General features: G+C 43.7%; 3 protein-coding genes across 4 annotated transcripts in view; 2 read left to right on the forward strand and 1 right to left on the reverse strand.

Moving 5' to 3' along the window:
- Positions 1-523, reverse strand: part of VAMP4 (vesicle associated membrane protein 4) — a 30,487-nt gene extending 29,964 nt beyond the window's left edge. Inside the window, exon 1 of one of the 2 annotated variants that reach the window (XM_083507272.1) lies at positions 317-523. The gene's annotated coding sequence lies outside the window, so the exon portion shown is untranslated. The remainder of the gene's footprint in view (positions 1-316) is intronic. The other variant, XM_083507273.1, reaches the window with a different exon arrangement.
- Positions 1-13,084, forward strand: part of METTL13 (methyltransferase 13, eEF1A N-terminus and K55) — a 55,051-nt gene that overhangs the window by 21,062 nt on the left and 20,905 nt on the right. The gene's annotated exons all lie outside the window — the stretch shown is intronic.
- Positions 62-11,434, forward strand: LOC310709823 (uncharacterized protein; the record flags this gene model as incomplete). Its single annotated transcript, XM_083509865.1, has 4 exons — positions 62-589; positions 3,619-3,716; positions 10,938-11,149; positions 11,289-11,434. The coding sequence occupies 4 exons, from the start codon at positions 62-64 to the stop codon at positions 11,378-11,380; spliced, it is 930 nt and encodes a 309-aa protein (XP_083365991.1). The 3' UTR covers positions 11,381-11,434.

The following is a 13,084-nucleotide window of genomic DNA, read 5'->3' on the forward strand; positions in this document are numbered from 1 at the left end:
TTGTTATTGTCGTTTTCAGTTGCGACTGTCGGGTGACGGAGCGTTTCCCCCTCCCCTCGCTATGGATGGGGGGGCGAAGGAGCCCCTCGACCGCTTCCCCGGCGCCCCCTCCTCTCCCGTCCTCCGGCAGGCCCCTCATCCCGCCCGGCTCCGCCAACGGCCCTCGGCCTCCCCGCCGCCTCCTCTCCGGAGGGTTTACCTCAGCGCCCCTTCCCATCCTTCCCTCCCTCCCTGCACCCGGCCTGCTCGCAGGGCCTCCTCCCTCAGAGGCCCCGCAGGCCCCCCCAGCCCCACGGCGCCCCTTCCCGCTTCTCACCTGCTTCCTTTCCAGGGCCGGCGCGGAAATGACCGCGAGGAAGAGGAGGAGGAGGAAGAAGCGCCGTCAGCTGCTGTCCCATCGAGCAACTCGGCGCTCCTGACAGGGGCGGGGAGCCGAGCGCCGAGCACGTCGTTGGAAAACAACTGCCGCAGCGGGGCGTTTGGACCCTGCCGGCCGCCGTCCCCGCCAATCCCCGCCCCCTGCACCTCGGGTTCCCAGGGCGGGGCGGGGCCAGTGGCCCAGGGGGCGGGGCCTTGCCAAAGGCTTCAGGTATTAGTCCGATTTTTCTCTGGTAATCATTCTGTGTCGTTGTCAACGTGTCGTGGGCTACTAGTTTGTCTTCTTCTTGCTCTTGTTTTTTGTTATGCATTTTATGTTTTCCTTTTGTATCTTCATGCTGTGACAGTGAGCCGCCCTGTGATGCTCCAGGGAAGCCATCCTCGCTTCGCTAAATAAAACAGAGAAGCAGATCAGCAAACGCCCGGCTTCCCCGTGATTTTACTGTTTTGCTCTCACGCCTAAGGGGCGCAAAGGGCCTCCTGGCCTTCTCTTTCTCCCCTTTCTGGCTCCTCGCTCTGAAACCATCCTCTCCCGAAGACCAAGGTGGGCTTCTGGTTCCCTTCTGGAAAAGCCAGGCATCCCTCTAACCATTGGAGATGCTGGCCAAACCCCTGCAAACGTCTCTGTCTTCCCTTGGGAGGAATGGGGCCTGGCTTGGCACCATCTGTGAGTTTCAGAGCCAGTTCTTTTCTTTTGGCTGAGATGGATTCAAAGGGAGGTTTAGACCACATTCTAGTCCATGGGGTGAAGCTAATCTCATAGCCTTTGTCGTCCTCCCAGAGGGGTTTTATGGGGTTTTGGAATAGTATTTTGTATATTGATGTGAATATCTTGTAGTCTTGGCTTATCAATGAGATTGGGCGCTATGATTCTTTTTTGAGATGGAGACTATTTTGGAAGAGCAGGGTGAGGAGGGAAGGCCTCTCCCCCTTCCTTCCCAAGTTAAAAAGAAATAGACTTGTTCAGGACACAGTCACACAGGGCTCAGATGCCTCTTCCCGGCCCAAAGCTCACCCTGCCCACTCGCGGGAGGCACTCACCCAGTTGCTCGCTGGTGCCAGAGCAGCCCTCCCATAGTCAGCTGGGCTTCACTAGGATGCTGCTCCGCTTTCGCGGGTCCTGCCCTCTGGCGCATACCTATCCGGCTCCAGCGGTCCCTCCTGGCTTTCTCCTAGCAGCAGCAGTGGCAGGGGTGTCACCACATTGCCACACAGGAAATTCCAGAATTCTCCTTTTATCATACCATAATTGTTTTTCCTTTTACCAAGTAAAAGGTTTTACATGCCCCAAACATGGGCATTGCACGCTATTGCTTCTCAGTTTTGTGACCCTGCTGCTTCTGCCTGGGCTGGTGAAATAATTCTGAAAGAGTTGGCAGACTGAGTAACAGACACATGGAATAGTTGTATACAAGTTGTTAAGTCTTCTTTTGTTTACTTGATAATAGCTGGGAGGTGATTATTCCCTGAATGCTTTCATTTTTTTAAAAAAAAATATTTTTATTACATTTTCAGATACAAAGTCAGAAATATAAGAAACATAGAAAAGAAGAAAAGAAACAAAGAAAGAAAAGAAAAAAAAAACCAACTTTCAAAAACATTTTTACATATCCAACTGGACTTCCCCACATCTCCCGCACCCTGCATTCTTTACAATAAAAATATCAGCAAATTATTACCTTGTTTCATACCTTACTTGTATCTTTCAAATATTATATTTCTGGATTTAAAGTACTTTTTATTAATTACTTATATCTTAAAATAAACATAATATTACTTTAAATTTCAACCTTGTCTTACTTATAACTTAGTTTCCTATTCACCAAATCTAGTTGCTGAAGCTAAAATTTCCGAATCATGCAAATTCTTAACATTCATACAACTTGTAGTGTTTTTGTAAATAGTCCTTAAATTTTTTCCAGTCCTCTTCCATTATTTCTTCTTCCAAATCTCGGATTCTGCCCGTCATTTCAGCAAGTTCCATATAGTCCATCAATTGCGTCTGCCACTCTTCCAGTGTGGGAAGATCTTGTGTCTTCCAGTATTTTGCGATGAGTATTCTTGCTGCTGTAGTTGCATACATAAAAAAGTTCTATCCTTCTTTGACACCTTCTGGCCAACAATGCCCAGGAGGAAGGCCTCTGGTTTCTTGGGGAAGGTGTACTTAAACACCTTTTTTTAACTCATTATAGATCATTTCCCAGAAGGCCTTCACTTTTGGACAGGTCCACCAGAGATGGAAAAATGTTCCTTCAGCCTCCTTACATTTCCAACATTTATTGTCAGACAGGTGATATATTTTTGCTAACTTGACTGGGGTCATGTACCACCTATATATCATTTTCATAATGTTTTCCTTCAGGGCATTACATGCCGTGAATTTCATTCCAGTGGTCCATAACCTTTCCCAGTCTTCAAACATAATGTTGTACCCAATATCCTGTGCCCATTTTATCATGGCTGATTTGACAGTCTCATCCTGAGTGTTCCATTTAAGCAGCAAGTTATACATTCTCGAAAGTACCTTAGTCTTAGGTTCTAACAGTTCTGTCTCTAGTTTCGATTTTTCCACCTGGAATCCTGTTTTTTTATCCAACTTAAAAACCTCTTGAATTTGAGCATAATGAAACCAATCTTGCACCTTATTCTTTAATTTTTCAAAGCTCTGCAGCCTCCAATTGTCTCCAATTTTTTCTATTATTTCCCAATATTTCGGCCAATCGGCCTCCATATTGGGTCTTTTTCGAGCCTTGGCCTCCACTGGTGATAACCACCTCGGGGTTCCCTGAATGCTTTCATACTTAAAACAGTAGGTGGGATTTGGTGTTTACTCTGACCCATTGAAATAATCAACCAAAGTTTGTCAAGACCATTAATTTCAATGGGTCTACTCTGAGTAAAATCTAGTTGAATCTAACCCAGTATCTGAAAAGGGGAGCCTACACTCCTTTAATATGTTGCACTGAGCATGCAGGTATTAGGTGTAGAGTGCGTGATCTCAGGATAGGCGTCAGCTTGGGTGTTTAGCCTACACGTTGGTGACTTTGTGAACAGGACTAGTGTGTTGTGTGTGCCCGTGTTGTAGAAAAGAAAGCTATTGGCAGTTTGACTGTAGGGAGGAGGGTGACAGAATTGGGAGTAAGCTGGGCATTAAGCAGGGGCTAGCTAAACTAGAAGCAACCGTGTAGGGTTCCAAGAGGTGTGCACTGCTCTTTATGGTTCAACTTTCCCTGCTTGCAGGCCAGTTACATAGAAAAAGGGATACTCTTGAGTAAGATTACCTCTACTGTCAGACCAAAGGTCATTGTGATTCCCTGTCCCCACTATGCACTCTGGAGGTACCTACCTACTTGCTGTGTACTTTATTAATTTCCTTTGCATTAATTATATTTTTGCATGAGTTAATTAATTATTAATTATTACTTTACCACAGCAGATTTATTATTATTAACAACTTAAGGAAGCTGAGTCTACTTCTCTTGATTTTAGAGTAGTTGCAGGCTATTCATTCATTGCTAGGTGGTTACCAGAGGTGGCGAGTGCAGGGTCATTTTGTCTCTTTGTGTGTGCATTTACACACAAGATAGAACAAGCTGTGATATTTATCTTCTGGAGATCTGGGCAGAAGGCTGAAGCATAAGGAATTCTAGTGCACGTGTGTCTAGTGCATTTTAAACCTCTCCCCTGAGGGAGGCAGGGTAGAAGGTCTTCCTCATGGGCAAAACATGGACAGGAGCCAGAAGATAAGTACAGAAGCCGGGGCAATTGAAGCATATGAAAGTTTCTCTGTTTACCTAATTGTGATGAAGCAGATATTAGAAAACCTCTGAACCTCTCACTTTCATTTCACGAAAACAAGATTCTATAGAGGGGCTACCTCTGGAATTTCTAAATTGGGGGGAAATTGCTGTGTATGTTTTTGTAATGGTATTATAGAAAATGATATCAACTGATTAAGTTATTGCTTTTAACATATGGTTGGTAATTGGGTTCTCCACAGGATTGCCTGCTTCATAATCTTCCCATTTTGTTTTCTTATAACATTGACAAAATAATTATGTTCTTGGAAAGAAAACATAGCTATGGAGGGAAGGATTAATGTAGGGTTAGGAACTCTGTGAACCTCTTAAGTGAGCTATGCAAAAATCCAAGTGGAGATTTGCAGCCTGGGTAGGATTCAGTGTGTTCTCTGTTCCCAACAAAACAACCTGGAGCAGCAGGAGTTCATTATTACCCATTAGCTGACATTTATGGCATGAGGTTGCAACATTGTTTTGACTTGGGTCACTAGCAGCTTTCTACAAGGATGTATGAAAATATATTGAATTTCCCCTCATCTAGTTTTTCTCTACAAGTAAACACCATAGTCTGTGCTTCATGAAGTTAGGAAGAGTTTTGTAGAGTGTCTGGGGAAATCTCATGTTGGATCTAGGAGTCCTGGTTTGAAGACTGTAGACTCAGAGGTTCCCAACCCCCTTTTGTAGCAGATTTACTGTGAGTCTGTGGGCAAGTTACTACAGGTCATTTTTGCTTTTCTTGCTCTTCATGGGAATAATTTAGTGCCCCTCCTCACAGAGTGGTTATGAGAGCAAATGTAATCATGCTTAAACTATTGGTAGCTGTTTACAGGTAGGTAGCCATGTTGGACTGCCGTAGTCGAAACAAAATTAAAAAAGTCCTTCCAGTAGCACCTTAGAGACCAACTAAGTTTGTTAACTAAGTTGTGTGCATGCACACTTCTTCTTCTTCTGGTATCTGAAGAAGTGTGCATGCACACGAAAGCTCATACCAGTAACAAACTTAGTTGGTCTCTAAGGTGCTACTGGAAGGAATTTTTTTATTGGTAGCTGTGTTGCTTCAGCAGAGCAAAAAGAGAGAGAAAAGTAAGTGGATTAATATGTACTTTAAATCAGAAGTGCTCAGGTACAGAGCAAGGGCTTCAACAGACCAGCACTGACAACAGTAACTTCTTTTTTTCAATTTTTTAAATTGATTTCCCAAAATTTAAAACAGACAGACAAACAAACAAACAAACAAACAAACAAACAAACATCCTGTTTAAATCTTGGTAACGTTATTAAGTGACTTCCTCAAATCCCCTTGTTTGAATTTCATTATATATCATTTTAACGGTTTTCCAAAATGACAACAGTGACTTCTGGTTCAGTGATGGGGAAACCTGTGACCTTCTGGATGTTGAAGTAGAACTTCCCATCTATCCCTGACCAGTCACTGGGCCATGCGTCTGCCTCGCATCCACCCCCCACCTGACTGCTTCACAGTAGCATCCTGTTGGTAGGCAAGGAAAAATATAGAAATAAAAGGAAAATTCCCTGGATGCCTAGATCTAGGTTTGGGGCAAGTACTCTTTGGTGAGAGAAGCCCAGCAGAGCTTTAAAATATGCAGCAAAACATGACAATATGAATTTCTAAATGAGTTCCAAAATGAGTCCTCTCTTATCCCAGCATAGGAAAAGACCACGTTTGGTAAGTTAAAAATGGTTTATTTACACCCCTATTTTTACATTATTACTTTCCACGTCTAATTCTTCTCTGCACACACACACCCCCCCTTTTCTTCTCTTTTCTCCATCTTCTTTTTCTTTCCATTCCTTCATTTGTGTGTATGTGTACATGCAGGGACATGGGTGGCGCTGTGGGTTAAACCACAGAGCCTAGGACTTGCCGATCAGAAGGTTGGCGGTTCGAATCCCCGCGACAGGGTGAACTCCCGTTGCTCAGTCCCTGCTCCTGCCAACCTAGCAGTTCGAAAGCATGTCAAAGTGCAAGTAGATAAATAGGTACCGCTTCGGCGGGAAGGTAAACGGCGTTTCCATGCACTGCTCTGGTTCGCCAGAAGCGGCTTAGTCCTGCTGGCCACATGACCCAGAAGCTGTACGCCGGCTCCCTCGGCCAATAAAGTGAGACGAGTGCCGCAACCCCAGAGTCAGTCACGACTGGACCTAATGGTCAGGGGTCCCTTTACCTTTACGTGTACATACAGGTGCAGGGTTAGAAACTATATGAACACTAGGAGCTAAATGGCACCTTAAACCTAGGTTATGAATGCAGAAGCTGAATGTCTAGGCGTGCTTTTTTATAACAAGAATACAAATTCAGAATTTAAAAAATAGAAATATTACCAAGAACAATTTCAGATCATAATCCAGTAATACTGCAACTACGAGAGGGAAATGACTTCACTCGTAGATGGAGATTGAGTAAGGAGTTGTTGGATGATCAGAAACTTTTAGAAAAATCAGAGAAAATATTAGTTTATTTTGAATTAAATTTAAATAGAGAAACAAAATTACAGGTGGTTTGGGATGCCAGTAAGGCGGTCAGGAGAGGTCTGTTTATACAACAAAATGCATATAAAAATAATAATAATTGAGAGAACAGAAGAAAAAGGAAATTTTAGAGGCCTTGACAAAAAAGGAAAAAGAATACAGAAACCCAACAAAGAAACTATAAAGCAAACTATTAAGTTATTACAAATTCAATGATCAATAATAAAGAAAAAGAATAAAACAGAAGTACTTTGAACATGCAAAAAAATCAGGAAAGTTGCTGGTGGAGCAACTGAAGAAAAAGGAAACTCAAAATATTATATCTAAAATCAAAGATAAAGGAAAATTGATAAACAACCCAAAGGACATCAGGAAAGAACCCGACAGCTGCAGGAGAAAGCTGACCGCTTGATGGTGGTCACAAGGCTCCCAGGTGCGGTGGAAGAGCCAACCGATGTTGCCTACTTGCCTCCAGCAGAAACACATGGTGTGGGGGCACACTTCCTTCCCGATGAGAGGAGTGGACCAGAGGGAAGCCTGCATCGGTAAGGTCTGCTCCTCCTAGCTTTGCCACCCCCCTGGGACTGCTGCAGATTGGCTGATTCAAACGGCTGGGTTCCGGCGGGAACTCAGAGGCGGTGACCCCGGGAGGCAGAGCAACAGCCACAGGAGCAGTGTGGCTCCGAGATGGTGGTGCAATGCACCAGGCTGCAAATGTTGCCCACGGCTGGGACATGATGAGCAGCCATGAATGGTTCCTCGTCCTCCTGGGGAAAAAGTGACAAGTGGGGTGACAAGTGACAAGCAAACAAAATGAATTTCAATAGGGAGTCATGTCAGGTTCTGCAAGAACCAGATTCACTAAGATGGGATGGGGGGCACCTGGCTTTCTAGCAGTATAGGTGGAAAAGATCTAAGGGTCTTGGTGGACCAAAAGCTTAACAGGAGTCAACAGCGTGATGCAGCAGCAAAAGAAAGCTAACACTATTCTAGGCTGCCTCAGCAGAAGTCTAGTGTCCAGATCAAGGGAGGTAATATTACCACTCGATTCTGCCTTGGAATACTGGAATACTTGGAATACACTTGGAATACTGTGTCCAGTTCTGGGCACCACAGTTTAAGAAGGATGCTGACAAGCTGGACCATGTGCAGAGGAGGGTGACCAAGATGATCGAGGGTCTGGAAACAAAGCCTTACGATGAATGCTTGAAGGAGCTGGGTATGTTCAGCCTGAAAAAGAGGAGACTGAGAGGAGATCTTCAGCTATCTTAAGGCCTGTCACATGGAAGAGGGAGGATGCTTGTTTTATCCTGCTCTGGACGGGAGGACTCGAACAGATGGCTTCAAGTTCAAAGAAAGGAGATTCCGACTAAACATTCGTGAAAACCTTTCTGACACTAAGAGCTGTTTGGCAGTCGAACAGACTCCCTTGGAAGGTGGTGGACTCTCCTTCCTTGGAGGTTTCTAACCAGAGGCTGGATGGCCATCTGTCATGGATGCTGTTGCTGAAATTCCTGCATTGCAGGGGGTTGGACTAGATGACCCTTGGCTCCCTTCCAACTCTAAGATTCCATGATTCTATGAAATGGATCTGAACTCATGACAGCCACCCACCATTTTCATATTCAAATCTGCTTCCCACCCGAACCCCTTCTTGATTACTATATATAAATAAGACATTAAAGTAGACAAATAATAACTTACAAAAAGGATCAATAAATGTCTCACCCAAATTGCTCGGTGATGAGTGGGCAATTTGGAAAGATAGCAGGATTCAGATTGAATAAGAGAAAGACCAAAATGATTGTTAAAAATTTGGATCAAGATAAGATTGAATTATTACAGCAACGAACGGAGATTGAGGTGGTAAAAAAGGTTAAATATCTGGGAATCTGGCTATCAAACAAGAATATTGACCTATATCAAAATAATTATATCCCAGTCTGGAAAGGAATAAAGAAAGATCTGGAGGTGTGGGCCAGAATGAGATTATCATTCTGGGGAAGAATATCTATGGTAAAAATGATGGTGCTACCTAAGTTGTTATTTTTATTTCAAACTATACCCATAATAAAGGGTACAGGAATCTTTAAAGAATGGCAAAAGGTGATCTCAAGATATGTCTGGGAAGGGAAGAAGCCTAGAATTAAATTTAAGTTACTAACAGACGTGAAGGAAAGAAGTGGCTTCTCCCTACCAGACATGAGACTGTACTACGAGGCAGCATGTTTGTGCTGGTTAAAAGAATGGGTAAAGTTGGAAAACAAGGAATTATTAGACTTGGAAGGTTTTAATAACAAATTTGGGTGGCACGCGTACCTATGGTGCGACAAAAAGAGGGTTCACAAAGGATTTGGTAATCACATCTTCAGAGGTCCACTAATAGAGGTTTGGGACAGATATAAAAACATACTGGAACCAAAAGTCCCGCACTGGTTATCCCCGCTAGAGATAATGAGTGTTAAGAAAATTAATATGAGAGGAAAGTGGGGAACATATGGAGAAATGGTAACCTATGAAGGAGGGAAATGGAAAGTAAAACCATATGACCAAGTCAAAGTGTACACATATGACTGGCTGCAATATTTTCAGGTAAACGAAATGTTTAAAAAAGAGTTGAAGGAAAAAGGTTATGTGGAAAAAGAATCAAATTTCCAAAAAGACATAATAAATAATGAGTACAAAAATCTGTCAAAAATGTATAAAATACTGTTGGAGTGGTATACGAAGGATGAGGAAGTGAAATCGATGATGGTACAGTGGGCAAGGGATTTTGGATACAATGTCCAACTTGAGGATTGGGAAAGGTTGTGGAGAGAGAATATAAAATTTACGGCATGTACGTTATTGAAGGAAAATATGATGAAAATGCTCTACAGATGGTACATGACACCCGTAAAATTGGCAAAGATGTACAAGGTTGATAACAAATGCTGGAAATGCAAACATAAAGAAGGGACGTTCTTTCATCAGTGGTGGGAGTGTAAGAAAGTAAAAAGCTTTTGGGAAGAGATTTACAATGAAATGAAAAAAATGTTAAGATATACTTTTGTGAAAAAAACCAGAAGCTTTTCTACTAGGTATTGTAGGAAAGGACATTAGAAGAAAGGACTGCAAACTTTTTCAATACGCCGTAACGGCAGCCAGAATCGTGTTGGCTCAGAAGTGGAAGCAGGAGGAAATTCCAACGGTAGAAGAATGGAGAGTAAAATTGACAGAATATGCAGAACTGGACAAATTAACAGGGAAAATTAGATATACTAAAGATCAAAAGTTTATTGAGGACTGGGGGAAATTTGTGGGTTATCTGGAAAATAACTGTGGTGTAAATACAACGCTAGTGGGGTTTAAAGAGGCACTGTAAAGAATCAATAAGTATTGTTTATTAGAAATAACGAAGGAAGGGAGGAACAAATGGCAATACGAAAGAAAGAAATGTGTACTAAAGTTATAACTACGAATGATTGTCAGTGACGTTGAAGGAAGTCTAAAATGGCTATGATTTGTTGTATCATGGATAAAATGTATAATTAGATGGAAATCAATAAAAAAATTATTAAATAAATAAATAAATGTCTCACCCATTGTCTATAAACCTTGATCAGAATCCCATGCCAGATTTTCTTTTGTGAATGAAATAAAATATTTTTAACCAGTTTTTAATAGCCAAGAATCAAATGTAGAGCTTGGAGGACATTTAAACGTAATACTGGACAGATTACTACAGGGTCTGGAGAGGGGTTATTTTGAACTATGAAGTGAGAAACAGCAGCTGTAGTCGAGGCCGGAAGTGCTTTCCCTTGGTGACCCCACCGTGTTTGCAAGGGGGGTGTGTGTTTGCAAGGGGTTTCCTGTCCTGTCCAGAAATGCACCGTGCTGGATGAAGCCAGCTTGAGATCTTTTCTAAATAAATGGAATAAAACCGCTTAAGCCACTGAAAGATAGATTTGAAAAGTGAATGTGAAGGGGAACAATGCCCCTTATTATTAAGCAAGATAGCTAAAGTAACGGGGTCATGTCCTCCATTGTGACACGTCCCCCTGCTGAGTGACTTGGCTGAGCACTTTGGGAAGAGCAACCATTTGAGGATAGCTAGTGAGGGAGATCAGAGATGTTGTGGGAGAGATTGCAGAGACTCTCTTCGTCTCAAGTGTAAGTAGGATTTCTCCTCCTTTCTGAAACGTAGGGGAGGTTTAGCTGCCAGGTGCCCCAAATCCAGCACAGAGATCTCTAGAACCCATTTCCTCATTGTTTCCTCTTCTTCCCTAGGTTCCGAAGTCTGAGGAGGCTCCGCGGGCTGCTGGTCTCCTGCTGCCGGTTGCCCAAGATACATCCCCTGGTCTGCCAGGAGGAGGAAGGAGATGAGTGGAAGGAGGAGGTGAACATCATGAAGGACGGGAAGGAGGAGGTGGTGAAGATAAGATCGATTTTTGTGAGACCATGCGACCAGGGGATGGAGTCCACCGATACCAACGTGGATGGTGAGTGTTGATCTTTCTTCATCAGGAACAGAGAGGCCAGAGAAAATCTGGCAGTGGGGCGGAGGGTGCAGAAAGATGGGTTATCAGCATAATAATCAATTAAAATATTAAGAATCCTTTCTCTTCTTTTCTCTTCCAGGCAACGGCAGCAGTGAGACCAGCAGCTTGAGCGGAGCTCTTACCCCCCCTCCCACGCCCAGTTCCCCCCTGCCCACAATTCCAAATATATAAATAAAGAAATATAGAAATAATTTTTGTATGGATTCAAATAAACTTTGAAATACAAATATACTAGTCTTTGATCATGTTTTTATCCCCGGGGGTTCTTTTTCCCAACAGTTGTGAGGATGTGCAAGAAAGTTACTTGCCCCAAAATGGAAAGAAGAATACGTCCCAGCGAAAGAAGAATGGATACAAAAAGTTATGGAATATGCCCAAATGGCGAAACTTTCCGGGAAAATAAGAAAGCAAGATAACCAACTGTTTATAAAAGAATGGAAATGGTTTATTGGAGATTTACAAATAAACTGTTAACGGATAAGAATATTGTAATAACCTGCAGTTTTATAAGAGTAAAGGTAAAGGGACCCCTGACCACTAGGTCCAGTCGTGACAGACTCTGGGGTTGCGGCGCTCATCTCGCTTTATTGGCCGAGACCCGGCGTGCAGCTTCCGGGTCATGTGGCCAGCATGACTAAGCCGCTTCTGGCGAACCAGAGCAGCGCACGGAAACGCCGTTTACCTTCCCGCCGTAGCAGTAACTATTTATCTACTTGCACATTGAGTGCTTTCGAACTGCTAGGTTGGCAGGAGCAGGGACCAAGCAACGGGAGCTCACCCCGTCATGGGGATTCGAACTGCTGACCTTCTGACCGGCAAGTCCTAGGCTCTGTGGTTTAACCCACAGCGCCACCCGCGTCCCTCATTTATAAGAGTCCCCCCATTTATAAGAGTATATATATTTAATGTAGATGAATAGATGAGCAAATTCATTCATTTGGATATGCAGAAAACATAAAAATAAATAAATTTAAGGAACAGCAGAAAGGGGGAAGGATGTCGAGTTTTGAAATGTTAAAATGATAGTAAAATTACTGATATGTATAAAACTGAAAATCATAAACTCTAAAGAAGAGAAGGGCAGGGCAGTGAGAGATCACCAGCCTTCCTGTCCGCATTCACCTGCACACCCACCTTGCCAGCGGAAGCCTCCCAAGTGGGAGGGGAATTCTCTCAAGGGGCACCCCGTACCCAGGCCTGGCCAGCAGAGTCAAGGGCAGCACCTCAACATCCCATGCTGGCGCAGCACAGATGACTGTGAAACCATTCAGATATGAATTGTGCAGGGCGAACTGTAGAGCTGGAAGGGACCCCCTGATCATTCAGTCCAACCCCTGCAAGGCAGAAAGATCCCACTACCCCACCATCAAGATCAAACATGCCACTGTGGCCCTATCAGCGCCATGTAACCACCCTATCATGCTGCCATGTAAGTAGCAGCTAAGGCACCTCTTCTATCATGCTCTTCTCTTCATTTTATTACATTTTTTTGGCCCACCTTTCTCTCCAAGGAGTTCAGGGTGGCATACATGGTTCTCCTCATTTAATCCCCATAACCACCCTTTGAAGTAGATGAGGCTAGACTCATTAAACTCGCCCCTCCCTGCCACCCCCCTTCCTTGCCTCCCTTCCTCCCCTGGTGTGGTCTTCCAGAAGGCCGCTTCTGCCAGTGCCAAGTCTCCTGATGCCTGTTTTGGGGTGCCTCACTCTGGCACAACCAGCACAGGGGAGCAAAATTGGGGCAGTCAGTTCTGGGAACAGAGGCTGATTTGTGATGTCCCGATTAAAGCAGGGCATTTGAGGGGTTTGAAAGTGTGGCCCAAGGAAATAGGCTTGAGAACCACTGTGCTCATTGTTGATCCTCAAGTTTTGGGC

This window comes from Podarcis liolepis, assembly GCF_965112155.1.
Source record: "Podarcis liolepis genome assembly, chromosome: 6".
Lineage (NCBI taxonomy): Eukaryota > Metazoa > Chordata > Lepidosauria > Squamata > Lacertidae > Podarcis > Podarcis liolepis.